General features: G+C 41.7%; 1 protein-coding gene across 2 annotated transcripts in view; it reads right to left on the bottom strand.

The window, feature by feature from the left end:
- Positions 1 to 2,387: 2,387 nt before the first annotated feature.
- The window catches only part of LOC137186548 (tyrosine-protein kinase CSK), a 47,315-nt gene continuing 24,074 nt past the window's right edge, over positions 2,388 to 25,628 (bottom strand). For both annotated transcript variants that reach the window (XM_067595561.1, XM_067595570.1), the window contains exons 2-13: positions 22,074 to 22,158; positions 18,135 to 18,248; positions 16,189 to 16,301; positions 12,805 to 13,024; positions 8,675 to 8,768; positions 7,449 to 7,514; positions 7,231 to 7,330; positions 6,995 to 7,085; positions 6,615 to 6,688; positions 5,664 to 5,859; positions 4,201 to 4,287; positions 2,388 to 3,866 (exon numbers count right to left, since the gene is read on the bottom strand). In XM_067595561.1, coding sequence (XP_067451662.1) covers positions 3,684 to 3,866; positions 4,201 to 4,287; positions 5,664 to 5,859; positions 6,615 to 6,688; positions 6,995 to 7,085; positions 7,231 to 7,330; positions 7,449 to 7,514; positions 8,675 to 8,768; positions 12,805 to 13,024; positions 16,189 to 16,301; positions 18,135 to 18,248; positions 22,074 to 22,088 — 1,353 coding nt within the window. In that variant the 5' untranslated portion in view covers positions 22,089 to 22,158 and the 3' untranslated portion in view covers positions 2,388 to 3,683. The remainder of the gene's footprint in view (positions 3,867 to 4,200; positions 4,288 to 5,663; positions 5,860 to 6,614; positions 6,689 to 6,994; positions 7,086 to 7,230; positions 7,331 to 7,448; positions 7,515 to 8,674; positions 8,769 to 12,804; positions 13,025 to 16,188; positions 16,302 to 18,134; positions 18,249 to 22,073; positions 22,159 to 25,628) is intronic.

Consider the following 25,628-nt stretch of genomic DNA (forward strand, 5'->3'; position numbering starts at 1 on the left):
GTTCCCACCATCGGCTAACGAGCTGTACTTTTTGCCACTGCATGAGCCAAGTAGACAAACTGAGAAGGCATACAAACCTCTGCAGTAGGCCTGGTCTCGTGCGGCTGTGGCAGGATGGTAAATAGGAGCTGGCGTGATAGGTCCTGACAGCAGCACAGTCTTGGCCATGAGCACAAACTGGCTCGCTTACGTAACCAGCCCATTGTTACCGCCCTGTTACTGCCATTAACATTCATAGGAATCACATGAAATCGTGCCCCAAAACAAGTGTTTGCTGCTGCAGCAGCAGGAGATGCAGGGAGGATTGGTCAAAGTCAGGAAAGATGATATTTCAATGAGACACATGGTTAGACGAACACAGCGAGACCAGTGGATTGTTGGGTCTCATCCCAGCTTGTAAGTCACTGCACTGTTGGAGAGCAGACTGCTTTCCAAAAAGCACAATGAAGGCAGCTCTCTGTTAACCGCTTGGAACTGCTCGGCTGACCTAACACAAACACCTCTTCACACCTTTAAAGGCTCCGCTGGCGCTTCAGCACCTGTTCATAGCACTTGTGCTATCAATAGGTGATCACAGGAGGATTATTTATAGCTGTTACATCTGTGAAGAGACAGACACACTTCTTTAAAGTATCAGTTCACAGCCATTTTGTCTTGTGATCCTCGTCGCAGGCTGCCTGTGAACTTGTGAAAAGTTGAATTTAAAGAGCACATTTCTCTTTTCAGGTTTTCTGTTTGATGTGATTCAAGGGGCCAGAGAGGCTAAACACGTATTAGCATTTTAAAGATAGGACGGCAAAAATTTGCAGAGAAAATATGAATGAAACCAAATTTAGTAAACTCATTTTCTATCCTGTGAGATGTTCTTAAACAAATCTTGCACTCTTGGAGGCAGACACCCACAGGCACTTGACAAGAAGTGCTTATCCATAAAGATTAAACAAACTGTACTTAGTGACATGATTAGTAAGCTAATAGAAAAAAAGTGAAAAGTAAAAGGTTCTATCACAGAATAAGACTACATACTATGTTGTAGTTTGAATTACCGGGAAAATCTAGTCAGAGAATAGTTAACAAACCCTCACCCTCTTTCTCACCTACTACCAGGTGTCCTCAAACAAATAGGTTCAGACTGTTCAAGTCTTTCTTAATACAATACTCACATGCCCATATGTACATTGAGTTGTAGGTCCCTGTAGTGATTATTTGGCCGTGAAGGGACAGACTACCTTCCTTGCATGACTCCACTGTAAGACATGGGGAACAAATCCAGTCCTTATTCAGTACAAATAAAGCTGAAGCCAATATGGGACTCCTGCAGTCTGAGCTAGCCAAATGAAAATGGTATTATCCAAAGTAAGTAGTACGAATTCCATCTGTTTCAATGGACAGTGTTTTTTTGCAGAGCTGCAGTGGAGGGATAGTAAAGCAAATTTTGGACAAAAAGAAAAGACTGAATAACTCTGCTGAAGTCTTTTATTAGCTTTGGTTGAACTTTAAAACACATCTTTGCACAGAACAAAGACTGTGAACTCTGTCCCTTCACTCTATGAAGCTGGCAGAAAGTATGGAGAGGAGGAATTACTACACTGACCTATAACTCAACTTATACAATATGAGTATTTTATCAAGACAGACTTCAAAAAACATCTGAAATAATCCTTTAACCTTTACCTGCTCGAATAGAGAGCTCAGTAACCTGAATATAAACCAGCTGGGGAATGAAAACGAGCTGTTAAATTAACTGAAAATTTGTAATTCCATTATGAAAAGGTATAAATTGTTAAATCTGTCTAGGGCTGCAACTAACAATTGTGTTTATTATCAATTAATAATGTATCTAATTATTTATTATTTTAATGATTTTTTTCAATGAATTTAGTCTAGGAAATGTTAGAAAATAGTGAAAAATGGATCATATATTTTCCCACAGCGAAGTCTTCATATTGCAATTTCTGTCACACTAACAGCCTAAAGCTCGAATCCAAGAAACCAAGTATCCAAAACAAAAGCTGCAAATCCTCACACATTTGAGAAGCTGGACCAAGCAACATGTTTGGAATATTTGCTTGAAAAATGACTTGAAAATGAAAAAGTTATTAAATCATTATTATTCATCATTCATTTTTTGTTGATCGACTAACTGATTAATTCACTAGCTGTTTCAGCCATAAATAAATCCGTCTCTCGTCCACATGCACGCATGATGTCAGAAGACCTTTATGTTAACCAGTGTGTGTCAGACTCCCTCTCACACGCATAGATAGATGCATGCATGCATGCAGGGGGAGGTGCTTTTATGACTAACACTAACACACACTCACTCTCTTCTCTCTTTCACACACACACACACATACAGATATAATGATGCAGGTGTGTCCACACTATTCAGATGGAATGATTTATTCATAATCATGATAGCATAATAAAACAATGAACATTGAAAGCACTGACAGTTGAACCCAAGGCCTCTCACACACAGCATGCACCACCCCGACCCCAGCGTTCACAGAGACAGTGAACATTCCTAACGCCAGAGACTCCTGGCTTCTGAAAGTCGTCCTTTTTTTTTTTAATTCTCTGCCCCAGTCAGTTTTTCCTTGTTCTTTTTTTTTTTTTTAATCCTTTAAATATATTTTGATATAAAAACAAGCCCACGTATGATGAATCAACCATGTTTGTGAACTGCCTCTCCCCCTTGTGTTATTGTCCTGCCCCCCCACCGCTCCTCCGAGCTGTCTTGTTAGGAGGACGAACATGATACTGGCCCCCAAATCCTCCCTCTTCCTGTTCGCGCTCTCTTTATGGATTCGTGAAAGAAAAACCCAGTCTGATGGGGAGGTGGGGGAGACAGCACTAAAAAAAAAAAACAACAAAAAAAACAAAACGGTTTGATAAATTCCCTGAAAAAAAAGAAAGCAATAAAAAACATTTCTTTAAAAAAAGTAATTAAAAAAAAAAATCAAACCACAACAGTCCATTTGAAAGAAGTGCTGGAGGGAAGTCTGGAGCTCTGTAGACTGGAGGCACTTTGGCACAGAGCGAAGGCCCCACACCTGACACCACGTCGAGGGGAGGGAGAGAAGGAAAGGAGGGATAGAGGGAAGGATGGAATGACAGAGAGCTGGGCTGAAAGGCATGCAGAGCCACAAGGTGATACAGAGATCCAGGAATGATGAGGGGCGGGGGAGGAAGAAAGAGCACCTGACAAACGTGGAGGAAAAGGCCAGCCTCCCCTCTAGTTAATGCCGTGTTCAGGAGAGGAGGAGGAGGAGGAGGAGGAGGGGAGGAAAATAAAAAAGAAAGAAAGGATCTTGGACCAGGAGAAAGAAAAGACAGAGAGAGCGGGTGAGCAGCGGCAGGTGTAGAAGGAGGAAAGAGCAGTGGCCCATCGAGAGAAGAGGAAACTGTCTGGCAAAAGCTATACAACACAAACAGGAAAACAGTCCTTGTATGGAACCAGAGGAAGGCTGGCGGGCGTCTGAGGTCCGGGGAGGGGGGGGGGGGGGCACAAAATGGCAGTCCCACAGGTCAACAGGCTGCAGGCAGGAGGAAGGTGCTGTGGTCCCTCTTCTCCTCCTCCTCCTCCTCCTTCTCCTCCCACTTTACAGCTGTGCTGGGCTGCGTCTCATCTCCTCCTCTTCCCCGTACACCTCCCCGCCCCCCCCTTTTGCACATCCTCTTCACAGGTAGAGCTCCTTGGCTCTGATATGCTGCAGCTTCTCCCTCAGCATGCGGAAGGAGGGCCGCACCACAGGGTCCAGGGTCCAGCACTGCTTCATCAGGTCGTACACCACGGGCGGGCAGCCGTCTGGGGCGTCCATCTTGTACCCCTTCTCTACCCGGGGCACCACCTCTTTCAATGGCTGAGGAGGAGGAGGAGAGACACAAAGCATCAGCATCAAGATGTGAGCGTTTTCTATTCTTCAAATACAACAAATGTCTAAATATGTAGAGGAAAATGTAACAAGCATGCAGAGGTAATTAACTTTACAATTCACAGTACATAATGTCTCAGCAGTCTCATGGCATAAATCTCATTATCTTGAAGTCAACACTGAAGGTGCGAGACATTTCACTGATCTTGTACAAGAAATAAATAAGTAAATTGATCCTTGTCCCAGCAATGAAGCCTGCCATCTGCTGGTGCTCCCTGGACCTTTAGTGAGCCACAGAAACCTGTGGTGTTCAGGTACTTACAATTCTAGGGTAAGGCACGCGGCCAAAGGAGTAGATCTCCCAAAGTAGGATGCCATAACTCCAGACGTCCGACTTAGTGGAAAACCTCTGTTGGACAAAAAAGAAGAAGATGATCCTAAATTTAAACAAATTCAACAAAAAGCATTCAGAGAGCAGATCAGTTTTTTTGGGCAGCCTTTATCTATCCACAGCAAGCCCTGTCTTCTTACTACGTGATGGACTGCTCTTGTTCAATGAAGCTGTCACCATTTATACCTTTATACCTACTCTTTATACCTGAAGTTTATACCTGATTGTATTGTCTACTCACACTCTACTGTATATCTATTATTGGTCATTTGGCCACCTTGTGGTTGCAACGTTTTCTATGTTTTCATTAATTAATGTATGTGATTTGTCTTTTTTTTTTGTCTGTTACCTGTTTGTACGTTGCTGTATTGATAATTATGATTGTATTTATTTTGTCAGCCATTCTCTGTTGTTGTATAGTCAGTGTGATATATTTGGGGACCCCCTCGAAAGCGAGATGGTACGTCTCAAGGGGTTTATCCCAACTTGAATCAAAATTGGGTCTTGGTTGTTTGTCTAGTGCAAGATTAGAGGCTCAAGTAACCAAACATGTGAATACTGTTTGACACAATAACCAAAATTTTGTCAGTAATAATATTGTTGCCTGAGATGTGAAATGTAAAGCCGGTTAAAACTGAATTTCAGCAGAGGCTACAGATGGATTCCAGTCACTTCACATGAGATGGTTGAAGCAAAAGTTTGGGAACTATGCTCATTGGCTTTCTTACTAAGAGTTTGATGAGAAAAGTGATACCATTCTCGTCTGTGCGCTAAATATGAAGCTGCAGCAAGCAGTCGGTTAGCTTAGCTTAGCTTAGCATAAAGACTGGAAACAAGAGGGAAACGGCAAGCATGACTCTCTCTAATGTTCAAAAATAAAATGATGTATTTCGTTTGTTACACAAACATGAGTTTACATGCCTTGACCATGTCTGATCACAGTGACTTCCTGGAGTCATGTCATCATTATTAAGCTAGCCGTTTACTCCCCTTTTCAAAACCTTATGCTAAGCTAAGCCATTCAAATCGCAGCTCTCGCTCCCTCGTTAACACACAGAGTTCAGAGTGGTATTGATCTTCTCTGCAAGAGAGAGAATAATCACATTTCCCAAAATGTCAAACTGTTGCTTTAACAAAACAGGCCCACAAAGCTATTAGCTAAAAGTTGTTGAAACTTTTCTATATGACACACACTTTGCTTTTTCTTTGCTATTGGGATGTCACAGCAGTGTCAAACTTTAAGAACACTGCAGTAAGCTTTTAATGAAAAATCATCCCTACTACATACTTTAAACCACACCTTACCGTTACTCAAGTTTAAGTGACAACAAATGACAAGAAAGCAACAACACATCAACCCAGGTTTGCTACCTGTCCATCTCTCCTCCTCTCACCTTCTCTCTTAGTGCTTCGGGAGAGGTCCATTTGACAGGCAGCTTGGCAGTGTCCTGTATGGAGGAGGCCTCCTTGGTGAGACCGAAGTCGCTGACCTTGGCGATGTTATCGTCGGACACCAGCACGTTACGAGCTGCCAGGTCTCTGTGGACGAAGTTGTTGGCCTCCAGGTACTCCATGGCTTCGCACACATCACTGAGTGACACAGTGAGACAGCAGACATGATGAGTGACGACTGGATGACTGAGATAATTGAACTGTCAGAATCTGATAACAGCCTACAGGTGTGCAGCTACGCCCTAATCTGTGTGGACATATCTGTGGCCGTGGTCACAACGTTCATCATCCACTCTTGCCAGAATGCATCAAGCGACGGCTACAGTGCAGCTATAATTAAAGTAAAAAGATGGTGAGGGAAAAACTAACCCAGACACTGCTTTAAAATCTTGCAAGACAAACAAGTATTTTCAAGTTTAGTATTTATTTGTTTTATGTTTATGCAGCTGAAATCTATTCCCTCACACTTCTCTGACAAGTTTGTTGCAGGGTCACGCTAAGAATTTATCAGAATATACTTATGAAGCATGTGTTTATGACCACTGATCCAAGTGTTTATACTTATTTAATAATTGTATTAATTATTTATTTGTGTTGGATTACAGCATCAGGCAAATGACTGTTAAATTAAAAGTAAATGAAAAATTTAGAGGCACTTGACTTGCAGATAAAGCAGCCTTTTATCAAGGAAAACAACCCCGTGATGTTGCTTGTGTAAACAAACGGTTCTTTTATGTTCCTATTCAAGTGCCGTGACTGTTCTTTTGAAATACAATTCAGATCCTGACAGCTAGAGAGCGGCTTTTAGCTCTAGACCCCGAGTTGTTGCTGATTAAACATCTGTCATTTCTACAAATCTAATTAGTACTTGAACAGACATGAAGAGGACTCACAGTGAGAACTTGAGTAAGCAGTCCCCACCGAGCACGGTCCGTCCTCGAGAGCGCAGGTAGTCCACTAAGCTGCCCTGTGAGATAGTTGAGGTTATTAATACAATATCTGGAGCAAACTTTTACTTCAAAAGCACCTTACAGCACCCTCCAGCGAAGGCTCCAGCAAAGAACAAATCCTTAACCCTGAGAGTTGGTGAACCGCACGGGACCACCTTTTGTTACACATATGTAAAACTTTTTACAGCATGTTCAGTTTCAAACGGTGAGGCAGCTGCAAACAGGAAAGGGCGGCAAACGGCTTTGTCATTGAAATATTATGTCTTTTCTATGACATTTGTTTGTCTTAGGAGTTTTCCATTAGAATCAACAGTATGACTCACCTTAGCCATGTACTCTGTGACAATGTAGAGACTGCCCCTCTCCTCCACAATTACCCCTAACAACTGTACCAGGTTGTTGTGCCTCAGTTGCCTGCACAAAGAGACAAATCCAGTGTGTCATACGGGAGAACATCAAGGTTAATTAGAACATCTCAAGGTGTGATGACATATTGAGGTATAAAAGACAACTTCTCCCTTGTGTCCTCAATGAAATAACATTTGTTGTTGTATCTTACGTCATGACGGAGGCCTCGGCGATGAAAGCCTGTGCTGTGGCGTCATTTTTGATACACTTGACTGCCACCTTGGTCCCTCTGTAGTCTCCTACCATCACATCTGATAAGGACACGGACAGCGTGAAGTTTTAGTGCGATATCCAAGACAAACTCTGGTCAACTGAGATTCTCTGATGAATGAAATTAAATGATGCAGAGATCATTAATCAGTTCCTCACCTCCAAACTCCCCCTTGCCAATGGTCTGCAGGAGTTTCAGCTCCTTTCTGTTCAAGGCCCAGCCGCCTGTCAGGAGAGGACAGATGATACTTAGCGGTCTTCACAGCCAAAAGTATAAAATCATCTGACTATCATTATATGAATCTAACGCCTTGATTCCATCAGGCACTTCTGCGTCGTGCTCCGGCTGCGACGTGGTTTTGTTCCGTCCTCCGCATGGCGTCATACCCCACCAGGAGCATTTCAGAAGTGGAGTGTTTTGCTCCAGTAGCGCCAGAGAGCAGAGAGCCACCTCTCTAACTGGAGAGGAAGCCAGGGACTGGAGCAGCCATGGCACCAATGCTGTCATATAAAATCTTGTGATTTTCCACTTCTAAGATGAACCTCTCATCATCCATGGTGACATATATCCTCTGACCAGCTGACTTCTGGCCAAGTGCCACTGGTTATAACGTAATGTTGATGTGTGCAGCTTGACGCAGCTTTAGTCAAAAATAGACTAGGTGCATATGTTTAGCGGAGTGGAGTGGACAGCCGTTTCTGAAAAGTGCCGCGTCTGAGCCAGAACGCGACACAGACGCATCCGGTGGAATCAAACCGTAATAATACTGTACAACACACAGGGGAAAACATGCATTAGAAATGGCGACAAATAACTGACATTTAGTGTTATTATGATAACAAATGTGTAAGTAGTAAGTAAAAGGCAGAAAACATCAAAGAACTACTGAACTATTCAGCAAATGTATTAAAATATTCATTAGAGTTTGACATTCATAGCAGTGATCATCTTGTCACGGAGAATGATCAATCTTTCATTTTGGAGGAAAAGTGTTGATTTATTCTAAATTTTATCTTTTCTCATTTTTCAGGCGGAAGAATTAGCCGTGTCAGATGGGTACAAGGAGAGGAATGAAGAGAGACAAAAGTGGAGGAAGATTCAGATTGACCTTACGAGCCGGTGAAGCCCGGCAGTCGTCCCCAGACACAGAAAGATTAATTACCCTCTGTTGATTAATGCTATTAGGACCGGGATGATGGCAGAGCGTTGCAGGAGATGCAGGCTTTGTCTGATTAATGTGTGTGTTTGTGTGTGTGTGTGTGTGTTGTAGACTTTATGTTTGTGAGCTTAGCGTGACAGGACACACACAAATGCTCAATAATGTCCCTGTGTGCAGTGGTGCCAGTGTCCCTGTAGAGCAGTGTAATGAGCTCGGTGTCCTTACTCCTGGAGAACTCGTCTTGTGCTGCCACTGTTCCCTCCATCAACTTGGGTTTAATCAGCCTGGTGCAAAGGCCATCGGCATCTTTGGTGTAATGCTGGGGGCAGAGAATTAAACACACACATTTCAATACATGAGGAGAAAAGTCAGTTTTGTTTTAAAGTTGGAAAAATGATGATTATCCTGGTCCTCATGTTTTGTAACGAGTTAGGAGTCGACTAAATATCTTTGGATTGTGGACTGTTGATTGAACAAAACAAGACATCTGAAGACGTCAACTTGTGCTACAAGAATTTATAACAGATATTTTTCTCTATTTTCAGACATTTTTACAGACAATATTATCAACAGAGAAAATAATTGGCAGATTACTTGATAATGAAAATAATCATTAGTTACAGCCCTACAAAAGTGTGGGTGATGTTTGCAGCAACACTCTAGAGAAGAACCTGATACAACATGAAGGCGCATTAAGCAGTGTTTGTCTCCACCAAACATCTTACTGGCATACATTACATCAACTTATCTGAGCCATGTGCTCCTTTTTTTTTTTTTTTTTTTTTTTTTTTTTTTTTTTAAAATCAGCTCCATGCCAAGGGGGAAATATAAGTTAAAATCAAGTTAAGCTTTTTTGTAAATTGTTAAAATGATACAGCATTCTTATGATTTAAAAAAAACAAACATGTCCGCAGCATCAGTGCACAAGCCCAACTGTTTCCGATATCTGTATCTATATATCTAAAGAGACAGCATTGAGATCATTCAAATTGCACAGAGTTTCTTCAAGGTCAAAACTTGAGAGAAAGATCTTCTTTCAAGATTATATGCAGAGTCTGACAATGATCTGATCTGATATGGATGGTGAGAAAAACAACTTCTGCTTTACCACAACCATGAGTAGAACAAACACAAGTAAGCCAATGCTTCTGCAAAGAAATCGCACAGCAGCAGTGGTGACAAGATCATGCATATGGGATTAGGGAGCCGGAGAGACTGACAGTATGTGTAGGGCATCTGCTAACAGCTGTGAAGTAGCTTCCCTGCTGGGAGAAGTGGAAGATGGGAATAATATATTGTGGGAACCAGCGGCAGAGGAGGAGTGTGTGGGTGTGAGAGAGGTCAATGCATTATTAGACCCCACACCCCAAGAAACACACACCCCAAACTCATCAATAAATGCTCATCATCATGAAATCAGGTTAGACATTAGCAATAACCATGTTTGGTGATATTCTAAAGTGAGGATGGAAATGAGTCTTTTTGCTGCTTAGTTTGATAGACAGAAATAGAAACATGTGAGACAAACAGGTTCGGTGATTTCCTGACAGACACTTACAGTCACATAAGACATCAAACATCTGTTTAACCGCTAGATTAATAAAACAGCAAAAGAGGAAGCTCATCTACCAACAAAACCAATGTTATGAAACTGCAGCATGACGAATTGACCACAGGCTGTATGTTACTGTGAGAACCACCAGGGGGCAGCACGGTGAAGGAAGGGCCAGCGCCTTTTTCATTCAGCACTGACACTGACAAATGAAGCCACACAGTAGCACAATCACAACCACACCACATAGTAAACACATGTATACAAACACACATTTGCTTCGGCATCAATCAGTGATGTGGTTGTATCATTTGCTGTTAAACCTGCAGTGTTTTCTATATCATCTCTTGATATGATAATGTATATTTGTATATATTCTAATTCATCTGTCTTATCTTTCTCTTCTCTCTCTCCTTTTTTAAAATTATAAACATATTGTAATTGGAACTTAAGCTTGAAGAAGCCAAATTTGGCTGCGTACCTATTTTGCTGTGCACGTGACAATAAAAGCTCTCGAGAATCTTGTAAGATATAGAAAAATCTGAATGCTGCAAAATTGGTCCTGCTCTGCTAACGATGAATTGTGTAACACATTACAATGGACTGAATGCAGCAAAGTGTATTTTAAGTACACAATGGTAGTGCATGAATCACAATCTTGCCATATATAATTAATGCTGAAGGGTCTAATCACTGGGTAAAAATGGGCTGACAATACTTTCATTGTGCTGTTACACCCTTGTAAATACTATAAGCAGCTATCTTTGTTGACCTGTATCACTGCAAACATGTGACTGACATGTATAACATCACGGTGGATGTAGTGATTGAAAGAAAGGAGTGGCATTTGCACCACAGTGCGTCTGAACAGGCTCGAGTCTGTATGTATTTATATATATAGTGTGTACAGGTATATGATGTGTTTGTTTATGTGCGCTGATATATATATACAGCCTATGTGAAGCCTGCTGTGACAGGCTAATGGGAGCAAGGGAACAGTGAAAAACACACAAGAATGTGAGGAATCCTCTCATAGGCTATTAGTGAGAGGGAAAGAGAGAGAGAAGACACAGGGGAATGCAGACAGGGGAGAGGATAAAGATGCAGAGAAATTGAAAGACAGAAAGGCAGGGAGGGGAAGCGGAGAATGGGAGACAGCGGAGGGTGGAAGGAAGAGGTTGAGATGGATAACAAAGAGAGGAGGAGTGAAAGCAATATGCCAGGTATACACGAGGGAGCACAACAAGAGAGAAAAGAGAGGGAGGGGGGAGGGAGGGAGGGAGGTGGAGAGAGGAAGTGGAGGCAGAACCACCAAGCCTGGAGGGTGTGAACGAGAGAGAGAGAGAGAGAGAGAGAGAGAGAGAGAGAGAGAGAGAGAGAGAGAGAGAGAAGGATAGAGAGATAGAGATTGTGGGTGGCTGATAACATGAATGCACAGGGAATCTAGATGGTCTCGGTGCCAGCTGGCACATTCCTGTCGTCCACTTCCAACGCCCCGCGAGGCAAAGAGATGAGGTCCAATTAAAAGTGTGATAGCCGCCAATCCAGCGCTTCTCTTTATCTAAGAGGATGAAAGGCCTCTCTCTCTCTCTCCCTTTCTCTCTTTCTCTCTCTCTCTCTGCCATCATGTCTCCTGTCTTCCCCTCCCCACACACTGTCCTTCCTCTGAACCAGCTTTCTGATAACAGTCAGGGAGTGAGAGGATCAGACAGCTTTTTGAAGAAAGTGTACTTGAAGGAGATTTTTAGGGAAACTCCACAGAGACACTGAATGTGTTTGTGTGTGTGTGTGTGTGGGGGGGGGGGGGGGGGGGGAGGGGGTCTTTGTGTTTATGGAGTTATGTAATCATACTTCTGCATGATGAATCACAATACTCAATTTTTACTAATTGTTAATAGTGGCATGAGGTTTATAAGATAAATTCAATTTTATATTCCTAATTTCTTAAATATAGGAATATGGGAATATGATTTAAACTTTTATTCTTAACTTCACTTAGACCTACATATATTTTTTCTCAAAAAAATCATAATGATTACTAAAGTTTACAGGCATACAGCTAAATAATCTGAAATGCCATGTTAGTCTCAATGCTAAGTAACTATTTAATCACTAAAGAATAAAACAAAACAGACTCTAATGGCATTATTCTGCTGTCTGATGGACAAACAGCAACAAGATTTGGATGTAAGAAATTAAAACAGTAGTGATACAAGAGGGAATTTTGACTAAATATGACCTGAAACAGAGTGAGAAACAACACATTCTCATAAGATTAAAATGAGATAATTCCCACATAATCTTTTACAATTAACTTTTTAGCACAGAAATCTACAAGTAATGAAGTCGACTGTTTGTAAGTGTAGATTGAAGACAAGAACTACACCCTCAATATACCCTTCCTGAAGAAACTTCAATGTGAAATAAACTGTGTGGAAACCATATTGGCAGCCACATGAAATCACTGCCCTGCATCACTGACTGACAGGAGGGAGGAAGTACTGTACCTACTGGAACAACATGAGTGACATCTATGGACAGAATCAAAGGTTTCATTTTCTTACAAACAACTCTCTTTACAGAGTCTCTCTGTGGTGCAGCTCAACACTTTGTGCCTTACAGTTCTCACTGTTATTAAGTTTTAAGAGATGCCGACCAATTGGCACAGATAATGAGTGACCAATTATCCTTTTCAGCTGCCAGACTGAAAGCCAAGGGTATTATGGGTATCAAGGGTATTGTGTAAAAAAAAAAAAAAAATGCAGGAGCCAAAATGACAGCTATGTTCTACATGGTTCCTCACCTCCACCAGCTGCATGAGGTTCTCAAAGTACTCCTCCTCGTCGATGGTGAGCTTGCCGTTGTGGTAGATGATGCGGTAGTGCTCCACCTTGCCGTCGCAGCTGACGCACAAAGTGTAGTCGCCGGGGTAGTTGGTGCTCTCCCTCACCAGGAACAAACCCGTCTCCGGAGGGTAGAGGAGCCGCTCGGCCTGCTCCCGAGTTATCTTCCCATGAAACCAGCTGGAGGGAGGGAAGGGAAAGAAGGACGAGAGGGGGAAATGGAAGCAAAAGGGAGGAATAAAAAATAGAGAAATGGTGAGAAAAAGCCAAGATGTGGGAGAAATAATAATATTATAACAATAATACAACTCGTGCCAGTTCTTGCCAGTTCACATCCTCATCTCTTTGTCATTGCTAACAGAATCAGATAGGCCTAAATCCCTCAACAGATCACACAGCTTTTTATTTTCACTATACTCATTTTGCTCATTTGCAACATTAATCAGAAAGAAGGATGCACTTCCACAAAACACGGCCTGCAGCCCTCCTCTGAAATGAGAACTGAAAAACATGAGTGGGGCGGTAATGGGAAGCCGGGAGCAGCACTTCCAGTTTGTTCAGCCTGAGCGGTGCAGGGGCGTGTCCGTCTAGCCTCAAGAAGTCAGTGAGAAAGTACCTGAACCCAAACAACAGGAAACATGGTCCTCGCAAACACACACATGCAAGCACACACAAGAAGCCTGGGGCAGAGTCGGAAACTGACACACAGGCACGGCAATAACAGGAAAATGCAAAAACTGCTCAGATGAGGTGGTTAGTAGGACAGAGCCAAGTCACCCGAGGATGGACTGTCTGCTCAACACACACTGGAGTAAAACAAGAAGAAGAAAAAAAAAATCAACAGGCTTCTACTTAGCTAAAAAGCTGTTTAGAGTTCTACTGGTTTTAACGTGCTCAGGGAATAAATAAAGCTCTTGCTTCCTGATTTAGAAGCTAGCTGTATAACCCTGCTTTACCCTCACCATATGGCCTGGTGACTATATCTATAGGCTACTAATGGATGGATTAGACAGCTGCATTACGCTGTCATCTACATCTACTGATCATTTCAAATCTCCTCTATCCTTACACATATACAGTAATTTCTCACTGACATGTTTCTTAGACAGCAAAAAACAGATTGCTACCTATAATCTGCACATGTCAAACTGTAATGTATCTTAGTTTTCTCAATGAAAACAGCTGGACTAGGACAAAAGCTGAGCCCCCGTCTCAAGGTTGCAGAATTCTGATATCGCTTCAATCTATGGATCTGCGGTCTTGAGCTCTAACACACCACTATCCCAGCAACCTCAACCACAAAACAGCGGACTGTATCCCATTGATTTATGTCACTCCTAGTGTGAAAGGTCGTATTAGCCACAGTTGCGCCCCACAGGGTCTCTCCATCAGCCTTGGCCGGTGAACTGGTGGCAATCAACGGCTATAATTGATTTAGCCTGTTTCCCGTGGCTGCCTCCGTCACTCCCTCCTCCTCCTCCTCCTCCTCCTCCTCCTCCTCTTCGTCCTCCGCCTCCTCAGACAGCAGAGGCCCTTGTGGCAAAGCAGCTTAATACGGGTTGAGTTGATTAGATCAGTGCAGGCAGCTTCTCCGATGGACAGCAGCTCCTTAACTCCCACTAATCCGAGAGCAGGCGCCAAGCGTGGACGGTCCAGAGAAACACAGAGAGCCTTGCTGGACGCACACTAGCTGTTCTGTCCACAGAAATTAACTGCTGTGCTGTCTCATACATTACATCATACTGACAAAAAGTCCAAAAACTGTGGTAAACAACTTGGTGGGACAACAGGGAGGGAGGAAGTTAGGCAGCAGGGTTGAACACCCTGGGTTTCTTTGTGGTGGTGCTGTTGTGTGGAGCAGATATCTGCCACATGGGGGCAGCAGAGAGAGAGTGAGCTGATATATGGCAGTGAGGGAGGAGAGGACTGTATTTACTCCTGAGTATCAATCGGTCAGCATGAGTGTGGGGACAGAAGAACACAGCTGAGCCCTTATGTAACCCAGGGAGGGAGAGGTCTTCTCTGAGACATCTGTTAGTCATTTATAATGAAATCAACAAGTCCCTCCGGGTTACAACTAATGGCTCTAGAGGACCGGCTCCTGATGACTTGAGTATTTTGAAAAACATATTTATCTATGCAGTGATCAAATTTTGATCAGTTTCAAACTGGTCACTAGTCACTGGAAGTCTACACAGTCTTCACACTGAAATCAAAGTAAAATGATCAAAAGTGTTAAGCTTCAGGTTGCTTTCACCAAAGAAAAAACACTGAGAAATTTGGAAAAAAAAAAAAAAAAAAAAAAAAAAAAAAGACTTTTGAATGGACTACAAGAATAAGTACAATGAACAATGAACAGCCAATGTGAGAATTTACCATCTCTAGTTAAATCTAATCAGAGCTACAGCAAAAGTTGCTGCTAGTGTTGAAGTTCAGTAATTCATGCTGTTCATGGTGTGTTTGCAAAGCCCTCACAGTTGCATTAAGACTAATTTGAGGTTCCCATTGGGAACACACACACACACACACACACACACACACACATACAACAACATGCCAGAGCTGGATGACCCAAGTTCAGAATGGTGTGGACAGGCAGTATGAGTGGAGGCAAAGGGAGAGGGTCAAAGCTTTCAGCAGCAGTTGATGAAGTGAAACACAGAGGGTCAAAAGTCCATTTAAATGCTTCCTGCCAACAAACAGTGTCATACCAACGACTGTTGTGAGTTCCATATGCACTGGTGAACAAAAGACTGCCATGCTTATGACCGCCTAAAGGTTTGATCAATGGGCTGATCTCTGTATTTAGAGTGAGAGTACACCCCCTTTATCGCATACAGATTTCCTAGATTTTAGAGGGCGAGTCTTCTTATAATCCTCAAGTTCAAATACTCGTTAATTATCATTTGCAGTGTAAACACAAAAGCTTTGGCGGCTTTCAGATGATGATACTGAAGCAGCCTGTATGCTCTCGGCTTTCCTGTCTTGTTTCATTTGCATATGCCTCTCGTTATGTTTTCCTCTTTTTGAAACAGCGGCTGTTTCAAAGAGCCTGATTCAAATGTAGTGCGCAGCTGGTGCTGGCCTCTGTGGCAGCCAGACAGCGACAAGAGAAGACGCAGTAAAAAACCAAAAGACTGTTCGGGTTGGAATTTCCATCTTTTGATGCTTCGCCTGACTTTTGAAGTAAACACTACATTTTCCCTCACTGCAGGGAACAGAAGTGAGGGGGGTGGTGGGGTGGTGGTGGGGTTCAACGACTTGTTCACAGACCTATGAAAGAAGGGGAGCATTTGTGACGATGATGATGTTGAAGCACAAACATATTCCCCTCTGGTACTTACGGCATAAGACTGAGTTTCCCTCCTGACTTGACTCCTTCCCTTTTCTGGACATAGTTTGCTGGGATGGTGCCCTCTCTGCCCACTGTGTTCCTCGCTCTGTACCAGTTGGGATCCTGAAACAGCCCAACACATGACAACAAAACCTTCACAATGGTGTCAATAATTGAAGCGTGCTACCATTTTCACAAACATTGAAGTCATTTTTTTTAAGTGAGGAGCATTCCTGTCCCTCATGTATCACTCTGAATTCACTGAGTTGGTGGCAGTGGTGATGCGGTGCAGCAGAAACCTAGTGAAAATACTCTGCACATACTGGAAATCCACTTGAACACCATTGGTTTAATCAGCTATTTGTTGGAATAAGTTGTTGCAGGCTGTGAGGGCTGCTGTATGTCTGAAGCTGCTATAAAGGAAACTCACTGACTGAGGCTACAAAGCTGTTTGATGGAATCATGTTCACCAGCAGCTCATGTACGTTGTTCTCTTGTTTGTTTTGTGCCAACATTTAGTATAAATGCTAGTACCATAGCTGCTTTGACTGATATTAGCATGTCTGTTAGGGATACACACAAATATCCACACATTATCTGTATCAGCCGATAAAAATATCAGCATCAGTGGGAAGTGGGAAGAAGCAGCGGGTCTGTCGGGCAGCTGAGTGAAGTGGAGCCTGCTGAGGAAGCAACGGGGTCAAAAGGGTGAAACAGTCCAAGGAGGAGCTGCTATGCTGGGCTGCACAGACAGGAAACGCCTCGGCTGACAGGATGTACCATTCTGTTTATAAAACGTCTTCTTTTTGGTTTATAACGGCGGTTGGCAACCAGTGGATTAGGTGCATTACCACCACCCTCTGCACCAGAGTGTGGACCAGAGATTAAATCCTACACATTAATCCTGTCTGTCTAATAAACTCAAAGAAAACTCTACTGCTCCACCCACATGGCAGGTTTATTAAAGTTTTAATGTTGAGCTTCTGAACTCTTCCTAAATTCTTCCTTCATATATTGTCTTTCTTGATTGTGCTTAGTACAATCTATGATTGCATGCATAATAGTCTCCTCAGCCAGGTAGAAAAAAATGAGTGCATAAATCAGTATCAGCATCAGCAATCGGCCAAAATAAGTTGAAAAATATCAACATACTGGATATTGACAAAAAATTCAATATTGTGCATCCCTAATGTCTGTTGATATATTAATTTATTAGCATGTCAGCATTAGTATTCCACTTGAACTATGAACTAGTTTTGGCTCATAGTTTAGCTTGAAATTAAATACAAAAACTAAAAATATCAATCTTATACTTAAGACAGGAGTCATATATTAATATAGATACTGTAATCCAAATAAAACATGATGCATTGCTTTCTGTTATTAGTGTTGTTGCTGAAACAATTTGGTGTATGAAATTGCTGCATTGGCCATTTCAGCCTATAGTCATTAATATAAGTTGTTTTTGAGACATCGACAAAAATGTTAAATATCAATAACATAGTAGAGACAAATTTAGCTGTGTTTGGTGTTGACAGTGAGTGTTGAGGTGGGTTTTGGGATGGCAGAAATAGAATTGAGCCTTCTGGAGGTGTCATGGTCTTATTTAATTTAGATGAAGTGGTTTGGAGGAAAGGTGCTGCTTGTGTGACAGTCTTGTAGATTTAAGGTGACATTGTTATATCCTGTATTCCCACTGCCCTTTTTTAAAAAAAAAACAAACAAAAAAACAACTGAACTGTTGACTGTACACTTTGTTGATTGCAAAGTTCCAGTATTCAGTGCATGATCAGTCACTGGGGAAACTAAAACTGAAACATATAATTATATATAATTAACAGTGCAACCTCACAAACACATAAATTAAAAAGCCGTTAAACAATTAACTCGTTACTCATTCCTTGAATAGTAATCATCTGGTCAGGATTGCAGATTTGGTACAACGTGCTTCCTTACCCTGGTTACCCCGATAATGGTAAGTACATCTCCTTTACAGAAGGGCAGGTCCTGTTCATTGGCCGTCTGGAAGTTATACTTGGCTACACACTCTGTGCCAGTCGACCATGGTGCCTACATCAGAAAGGACAGAGAGGAACCAATATTAATCACAATACTGTAACACAGTTTAGCATGAGGAGCTGAGTTTGGGCTAGTTGTTTTTGATCTGCCAGTTACCACACACAGCTATGGAGCCAAAATCAGAGTAAAACAGGCACAAGGGGGAAAGTTAATGGAAGTAACTAAAAACAATTAGTGAGAAAATTAGGAATGACACAGAAACAGTGCAGATAGGTAACACTGAATGAGCAATAGCACATCCCAGTGGGGTGATGAACAGTGTGTAACTGAAGAATCCCCAACAATAGATTAAAAAACCGTCCACACAGCCAATCAAGCAAGAGGACGTGTATGGTCAGCAACATAAAACCCAGTAAAACCTCAAGAATTTAAGTCAGAAATGACACACCTTAAGATCAGCATCCAAATGCATATTCACGTGACCTTTTATCATTTTTACACATACATATTTTTAATTGGTGGAAAAAAAAGACAATAGCCAGATAGCATTATTACCGCTAAAAACTTCAGCCTGTATTTTCAAAACACTTGTGATGAACTGGGGTGCACGCATAGTGGTGCAACACAGACTTTCTGCAAATTTATCACTCTGCAGTTGTACAAGAGTGTTTAAGTTACACCACTTCATAGTCAGAGATTAGCGCACCCCAAGGTGATAATGTGAATATTGGCAGAAGGTTGAGAAGCCTGTAGGGTACAAGGCACAGGCTAAAACAAAATAACAAATAAAACAATAATAATAAAACAAATATCTTAATAAAAATGCTTTTAATAACATAATCTAGCCCTCCATACTAAATAAAAACACTGCGTAAAAGTGAGGTGTTTTGTTAGGTTTTCCCCCTCATAAATGCCATATAGCCAGCATATACACGCTGGCACTCGTCTGTATGGACTTGTCCCTGCAGGCGACCTCTCTGAGGTAATTGACTGCCCTCTGTCATATACCTGCTGGGACAAGCTCCAGACTCTCTGTGTACCCTTGAAATATATGTACAGTTTTGTGAAATGAATAACTGGAAAAATATCTCTCAATGCTATGCACACAAGTGGGATAACTTTTAGCTCCATCAGTCTCATTAGTTAAAGTCACAGTCCTGAATGTTAAGGTTGCTGACCTCAGGTAATTCCCTGGATAACTCCATTTAACTTTAACCTGAGCAGAGGTCTTATCAGCTAGGAAAAAAAAAAAAAAAAAATCAGAACACCGTTGTGGGTGCGCAGAGCCTAAAATAAAAATAATCTGTGTTCAGTCTATTAGATACTACTGGTTTCCTGGCACATATTCAAAAAGTCACTAAACCACAGTCGCTGCCTCATAATTTTACTTTACTGAAGATTTCTTGAAAGACTGAATGTCACCATCCCCCTCCCCACCCCCCATCATAAAACTACACCTTCTGTATAGGAGTCCTTACTATTGCTTTCTTGTTAGGCTTAGAAATGTAAAGCTCATAAATACTGTAGTTTCTCTCATTGTCAGTCACTCTGAACACTGTAGGACTGGCAGCTAAACGCCTAAAATACAAATATGTATGACAGCAAGGATAAGGATGCTGAGTGTATTCGGTTTGTATTGTTAGATCAGCACGCCGGCGTGATCAAAAACATGCCACAATACAGAGAATGAGATGAAATGACTACAAAGCAGCAGGTGTGCGAGTAAGGTCCTTGTACAAGCTGCTTTTCTCCTGACAACACGCGGTACAGCTCAATGTGTCTGATGCGGTCTCAGTCAATACTGCATAATGAGTTTGGAGCGCTGGTGATGACGGCTACTCAGGGTCACAGAGGAAGAGGGAAAAACCTTGCTTCTCTAGTTTTATTCATTTCAATGGCTTCCAATGAACCAAAAAGACATCTCTTTATTTATTTTAAAAGCTGAAAAGATGAGTCTATTGATCTATTAGTCAAAAATGGGTTCTGATGACATTTTTTTTTAATAGTGTATTTGCATAAAGGCCTTCCACAAGCAGAGTCAAATACATCACAACATGTCATCATTGCTTGACAGGAGGACATATGCCATCATGCAACTCTAGTATGACCAGTTTGGTGGTTTATTTGGTAGCTTAAGGGTTCTTTTTACAGGACAGCTGGCTGTTGATGGATGCTTAATCGTTATCAAATCTAGTTTTGGTCACAGGTTGGTAACATTACCAACAGGTCAAGAGACAGTGATAAAGAAGGCCTGATGAAATCTAGAGGAAACCCACTGTCTAATTTTAGAAACACTGTCAACACTAAATCTTTAGTGCATTTATGTTCCTATAAACTGCAGGGTTTTGTCAGTGTCTCCAGGATCAAACATCCTGAGTAATTAGACGTGGTTATTGATTGCAACACTACAACATGATTAATTATATGCAATTTACATTCACAGGCAAAAATGGAAAAATGGAAAGATAATAAGAAACAACGCATAAGAAGAATTAAGTCAAGGCATGTTACACGACCTGTATGATATGCATGAAAATACTGAATTCTCTCATTTGAAAGATGATAAAAGATTTAAAGTGTTTGATCAGATTCCAGCTTTGGTCTTTCTAAATTCCTAAAAAGGTGATGTTTTTCACCTGCCTGTAGTGGAGCACTGTGGTGTGACAGATGAAAACAACTTGGATCAATAAGGACATTTGAAGGCAGAGGATGTAGGAGGGAAAGTAATCCCGCTCTGAAGCTGGTGCTTGAGAAGCATTAGTTAAACCACTGAGACACCACAGGTAATTTGAAACCAGGAAAACTCAGCTGGGTACTTTGATGGATGTGTGCACACCAGCTATGTACATTAACACCATGCTACAGATATGAGTTTATTTCAGCACCTATGTGTTTGGCACATGTTCCCTTGTGTGTGTATAAATAGTCGAGAGTGTGTGTGTGTGTTCATCCTTATTCAGTAAAGTAGTCTCATTAAAATTGACACACACATATCACTGATCTAGCGATTAATGAAAAAAAATGACATAACTGTTAGTTGCTGCCACTTCCACAATTCACCTTTTAACTTTTACCTTCCTTGTTGATATTGCAGTAGTTGCGAGTCTGATTTCATGTGAGTGGAGAAGAGTGTAGTTAAGTGCTAATTGGGGAGCTTTGGTTTGGAAATGGGTCACAGATGATGCTACTGAAACAGGACCAAACAACAAAGAAATTATTATGCGTATAAGTTCATTCTTGACCTCTGAAACAGTAGTCTGACAAAACGTTATCATCAACACTGAGTCATATCACGGAAGACTGTTGTTTTTATCCAGATAGTGAACTTTGTCATCAAGTAAACAACATTTATAAAGCTCCACGATGGCGCAAGTTATGATATAACTGAAGATCTGAGACTTTTGGACAGGGAGGAGAGTTTAGATATACAAACTTTTTAAGATCATGATCAGGGATCCTGAACTACTTTGGTATAGTTGGCACTCTTAACCCGAACAACTTGAGATGTACATGGCAGAAGAAAATCCATTAATTCCTTCCACCACCAACACTACAGGCAATTGCATTCTTGTCTACTAAATGAGAACTAGAACTACAGATAGAGAAAGAGGAGCTTTTTTTTTTTGTATTACTTGTGTTTAATGTCAATTTTAGTTAGACTTTATTTTAAGAACTCAAACAAAAATCTTGAGCTGGTTTGGCTACTAAGAAGCCCACAGTAGGGAGATAGGGGTTGTCCTGAGCAGCTTTAGGTGTGTGTAGTCGTACAAAAAGGGAAAGGAGTAGAGCTGAAAAAGTGTTGGCCCACCTGTGCACATGTAAACCTGTACACTGGGTAAGTAAAGGTGAAAAAAATGCAATGTGTACTTTACTTACGTGGATCCCAGACATGATGAGGGGGAATTGGGCAGCAGGTGTCCTCAGGCAGGTGGTGGTCACTGATCAGCTAGTACCATCAGAGCTGTAACACAAGAGAGCAAGACATTAGACATATGACCAACAATCTGTTTATTTGAAAGCAAGACACAGTAAAGAACGCTGAACCTCTGAGTGTGTGCTTCACTTTTACACTTAAACAAAGACACTTTTGCATTCAAGCAAAAGACGGCAGGAGAAATCTAGATAGTCATACGAAGCAAGGACGAAAAGATGAGGACATGTGTTCATGAATATATGGAATGGTTAAAAATGTGCTCAGTGTAGTAGAGTCGTTGTGCTCTAGATTTGAAAGGTCAGTGGTGGAAATACATTAAACATGCCTGTAAATAGACATACTGTCAATCCGAACTGTCAAAGGGGACGTTAACACAATGGTGACAAAAATGGAATCACAGTAAGTAACAAAGAAAAAAAAAAAAATCACCCAAAAATGAAAAAGATAGACTGTAGCTATCAAAGGAAAGTGCAGTAAATATCACACACACACAAGTTTTGGCAGGGTTACCAAGTTTTTAATTCTATAGCACAGCAACTTGTACAAAACGTGAGGGGTTTCTTAACTTTTATGCAGCACTATTCAGACAAAAATAATACATTTATTGCAAATGTAACTCATTATTTATGATAATGAAGGTACAACAAATCTTATTTCACTAAGCCACTCTTCCTATTTCTCATTTGTAATTCCTGCATCAAATGAAGATATCTGCTGGTAAAAGACTGGTAACAGACAGAAAGATAAAGGGCTGTGTGATATGACGATATAGATCGTGTGATGATAAAAAGGTCAATCATTCAATATTCTGCTCTATTGATTATTTAGTTGTGTTACAAATCACTCTTCATGGCAATATTTTTTATCATTTAGAGTGTGTCCATCTTTTGCGTGGATTACAATGATAAATTACTGTTGTTGGCTTTTTACTAGCGAAGCTTTTATTGTACTTACAGTAATGTAACGAGTTCAGTTGTCATCAATTCTGTCTGTCTGTCCTTTGCTCAGCCCCGCCCGTGGTGAACCACAGAGAGCAGAGGAAACTAGCGTAACCATAAATGACAGCAAAAACACAGTAGAGATGATCTTTATTTATGTTGTTCATCCAGTTTATGTGCCCTTGTTTCATTTCAGGTCAGTGTGAGAGTCTCTCTGTGTTTTACTGTCATTTACAGTTGTGCTAGTTTCCTCTAATCTCTGTGGTTCACCACGGGTGGAGCCGAGCCCTCCTTGTGTGTGCCGCACACACAGGAGAGACGGTGAACTAGGTGAAGTAGTCGAGTTGATGACAACTATACTTGTTACTTTAAATGCAATAAAATCTTTGTGAGTAAAAAGCCAATCAGAGTAATTTAATTCAATCTGATGGGGGAGGTGGGGGTGGGGGACACGGACCAGAAACTATTTATTCTTCGAGGTTGCCGTACTAGGATAGGAGATTTTGGTAATGTCGGACAGCCCTAGAAAGGTTTATTTAAAAAGTTGAACTGTAGAAAGGTTGTAAACTGATGAATCTGAAGTAATAAAAGTGAATGGGCAGAAGGCAGTTCTCTGGTATAGGCCAAGACTGTCAAGCATCTTGCTTCTGCAGCCAATAACTAGTCTTTTAAAAAGGTGACCTTGATACAGTGACAGAGAGAGAGAGGAGGGGGAGACAGAGTGAGAGAAAAACGTGAAGACAAACTGTAAGTTAAAAAGAGTGTGGTTGGGTGTGTATGCCTACAAGAGCATGTGTGTGGCTAAAAAGTGTACAGCTGCTGGTGAGTGCATCTTCATGTGTGCCTACATAGACCCTTATCTCTGTACTTTCTTCAGGAAGTCTTTCTGGGGCCTGAAAAGTGAATATGTATGTTTTTTGTGTGTCTCTTAACCACCACACAGATGTTAATAGTTAATTCAATTTCCACTGAGATTCTTTATTTAAAAAGAAACAAAGAAACAGAAGTAAATCAGTGGTGGCACACTACAGTAGTACAACAGCCTGAAGGTGTAACAGTGACTGAATAAGGCCTCCTGCAGTAGTACCCATCTAAAGCATCTCACTTCCGACCCGCCTGGAGAACAGGAAGCTGAAATGGGGAGGAGGGTGGGTGAGAAGGAGGAAGTAGCTGACGCATATTTTCCAGTGCTACGTACAAAGTAGGGAAGGGCTGTAGTTGGAGACCAATGTGAGCATGAGTGCTCTGGTCACTAACTCCCTCTAGACCGACTGCTGCCACTCTTAACGGAGTCACGTCACAATAGGTTACTAAACACAATGAACAAAGCACTACAAAACAACCTGTATATAATCCAGAGATTAACTGTCCTCACTAAAAAAATGATTTAACCTCCCCCCTCTCCTTGATCTACCCTGCAGCTCATAGCTTTCACTTTGATTCAGTCTATTTCAAGGAAAGAGGAACATTATGTCCACTGAGCATAGCCCAGTTCTTTTCCACTTGCATTTACTAAGTAACTCAATGCTCAGTGTAATTTTAGAGCCATGAAAATGATGCATCCCCTTCAGAGAGCCTGGCTACTGGCTAGCACGCTCTGTGAGAACATCTATGACCACCGCAAGCTTCACAGCGCTGCCATATCCTGTGTTGATACAGGAAACAGCCTAATTGCAGACCATTGCAGATCTGTATGCAAACTGAAAGAGCCAAATATATCCAAGGCCAGGCTGCTCTGGTGCACAGAGAGGGCACCCGCTCCTTTCCCTTTGCCATTCTTTACGTCTAGAGCGGCGCGGCTCACCAACCCACAGCCACACTGCTAGCCAATGGAGGAGAGACAAGTGAGGGCTATTCTTATCTCTCTCTCCAGTGCTGAGGAATGCCTGCGAGCTATTCAAGAGCTTCAGCATCACACTGCTCACATCACTCTCCTTAAGTTAGTCAAGTGGTACTCAGCAAAGGCTGCAAGAGGCTTCTTCAATTCAATTTTCCATAGCAGTAGACTGTAGAGCAATGCCACTGACTCTGTATGCTTTGGCCGTTCACAGAGTTTCTCACGGAGCAGAATACCATATACGATATTCCAACACCCAGACTGAAAATGAACATGTTCGCTACTGAGAAAAATAGGCGTGGATAGTACTACACCACAGGGTGTTGTCACTGTATAGCGCAAAATTACCCTTACTGAATATATATGTAGAAGCCTAAGGTTATTTTCAGGCAGACAATGGCACTGTTCTCTGCAGTGGCACCCCCGCTGTGTGGATGCAGTGGTTCTTAATGAAAGGAACAAGGGGCCTTGCATGTTTTTATTTTGATGCTGTGCTTTGTTTTGTTAGTCTGAACTGTATGGCTCCTTATATATCAAGGTCACACATCAAAGTGTACATTTTACATCCTGCTTCACTCCGGCTACCAGATGTGCCACACACAAGTGGAAATCACTTCCTGCTCCACTCCCCTCCTTCTAATTTTCTCTCTCTGAGCTTCATGAGCTCCTGATGACAGTGTCATGGCAACACACAGCGATGTAACAGCATCCTTTGATGAAGC

This window comes from Thunnus thynnus, chromosome 1 (assembly GCF_963924715.1).
Source record: "Thunnus thynnus chromosome 1, fThuThy2.1, whole genome shotgun sequence".
Lineage (NCBI taxonomy): Eukaryota > Metazoa > Chordata > Actinopteri > Scombriformes > Scombridae > Thunnus > Thunnus thynnus.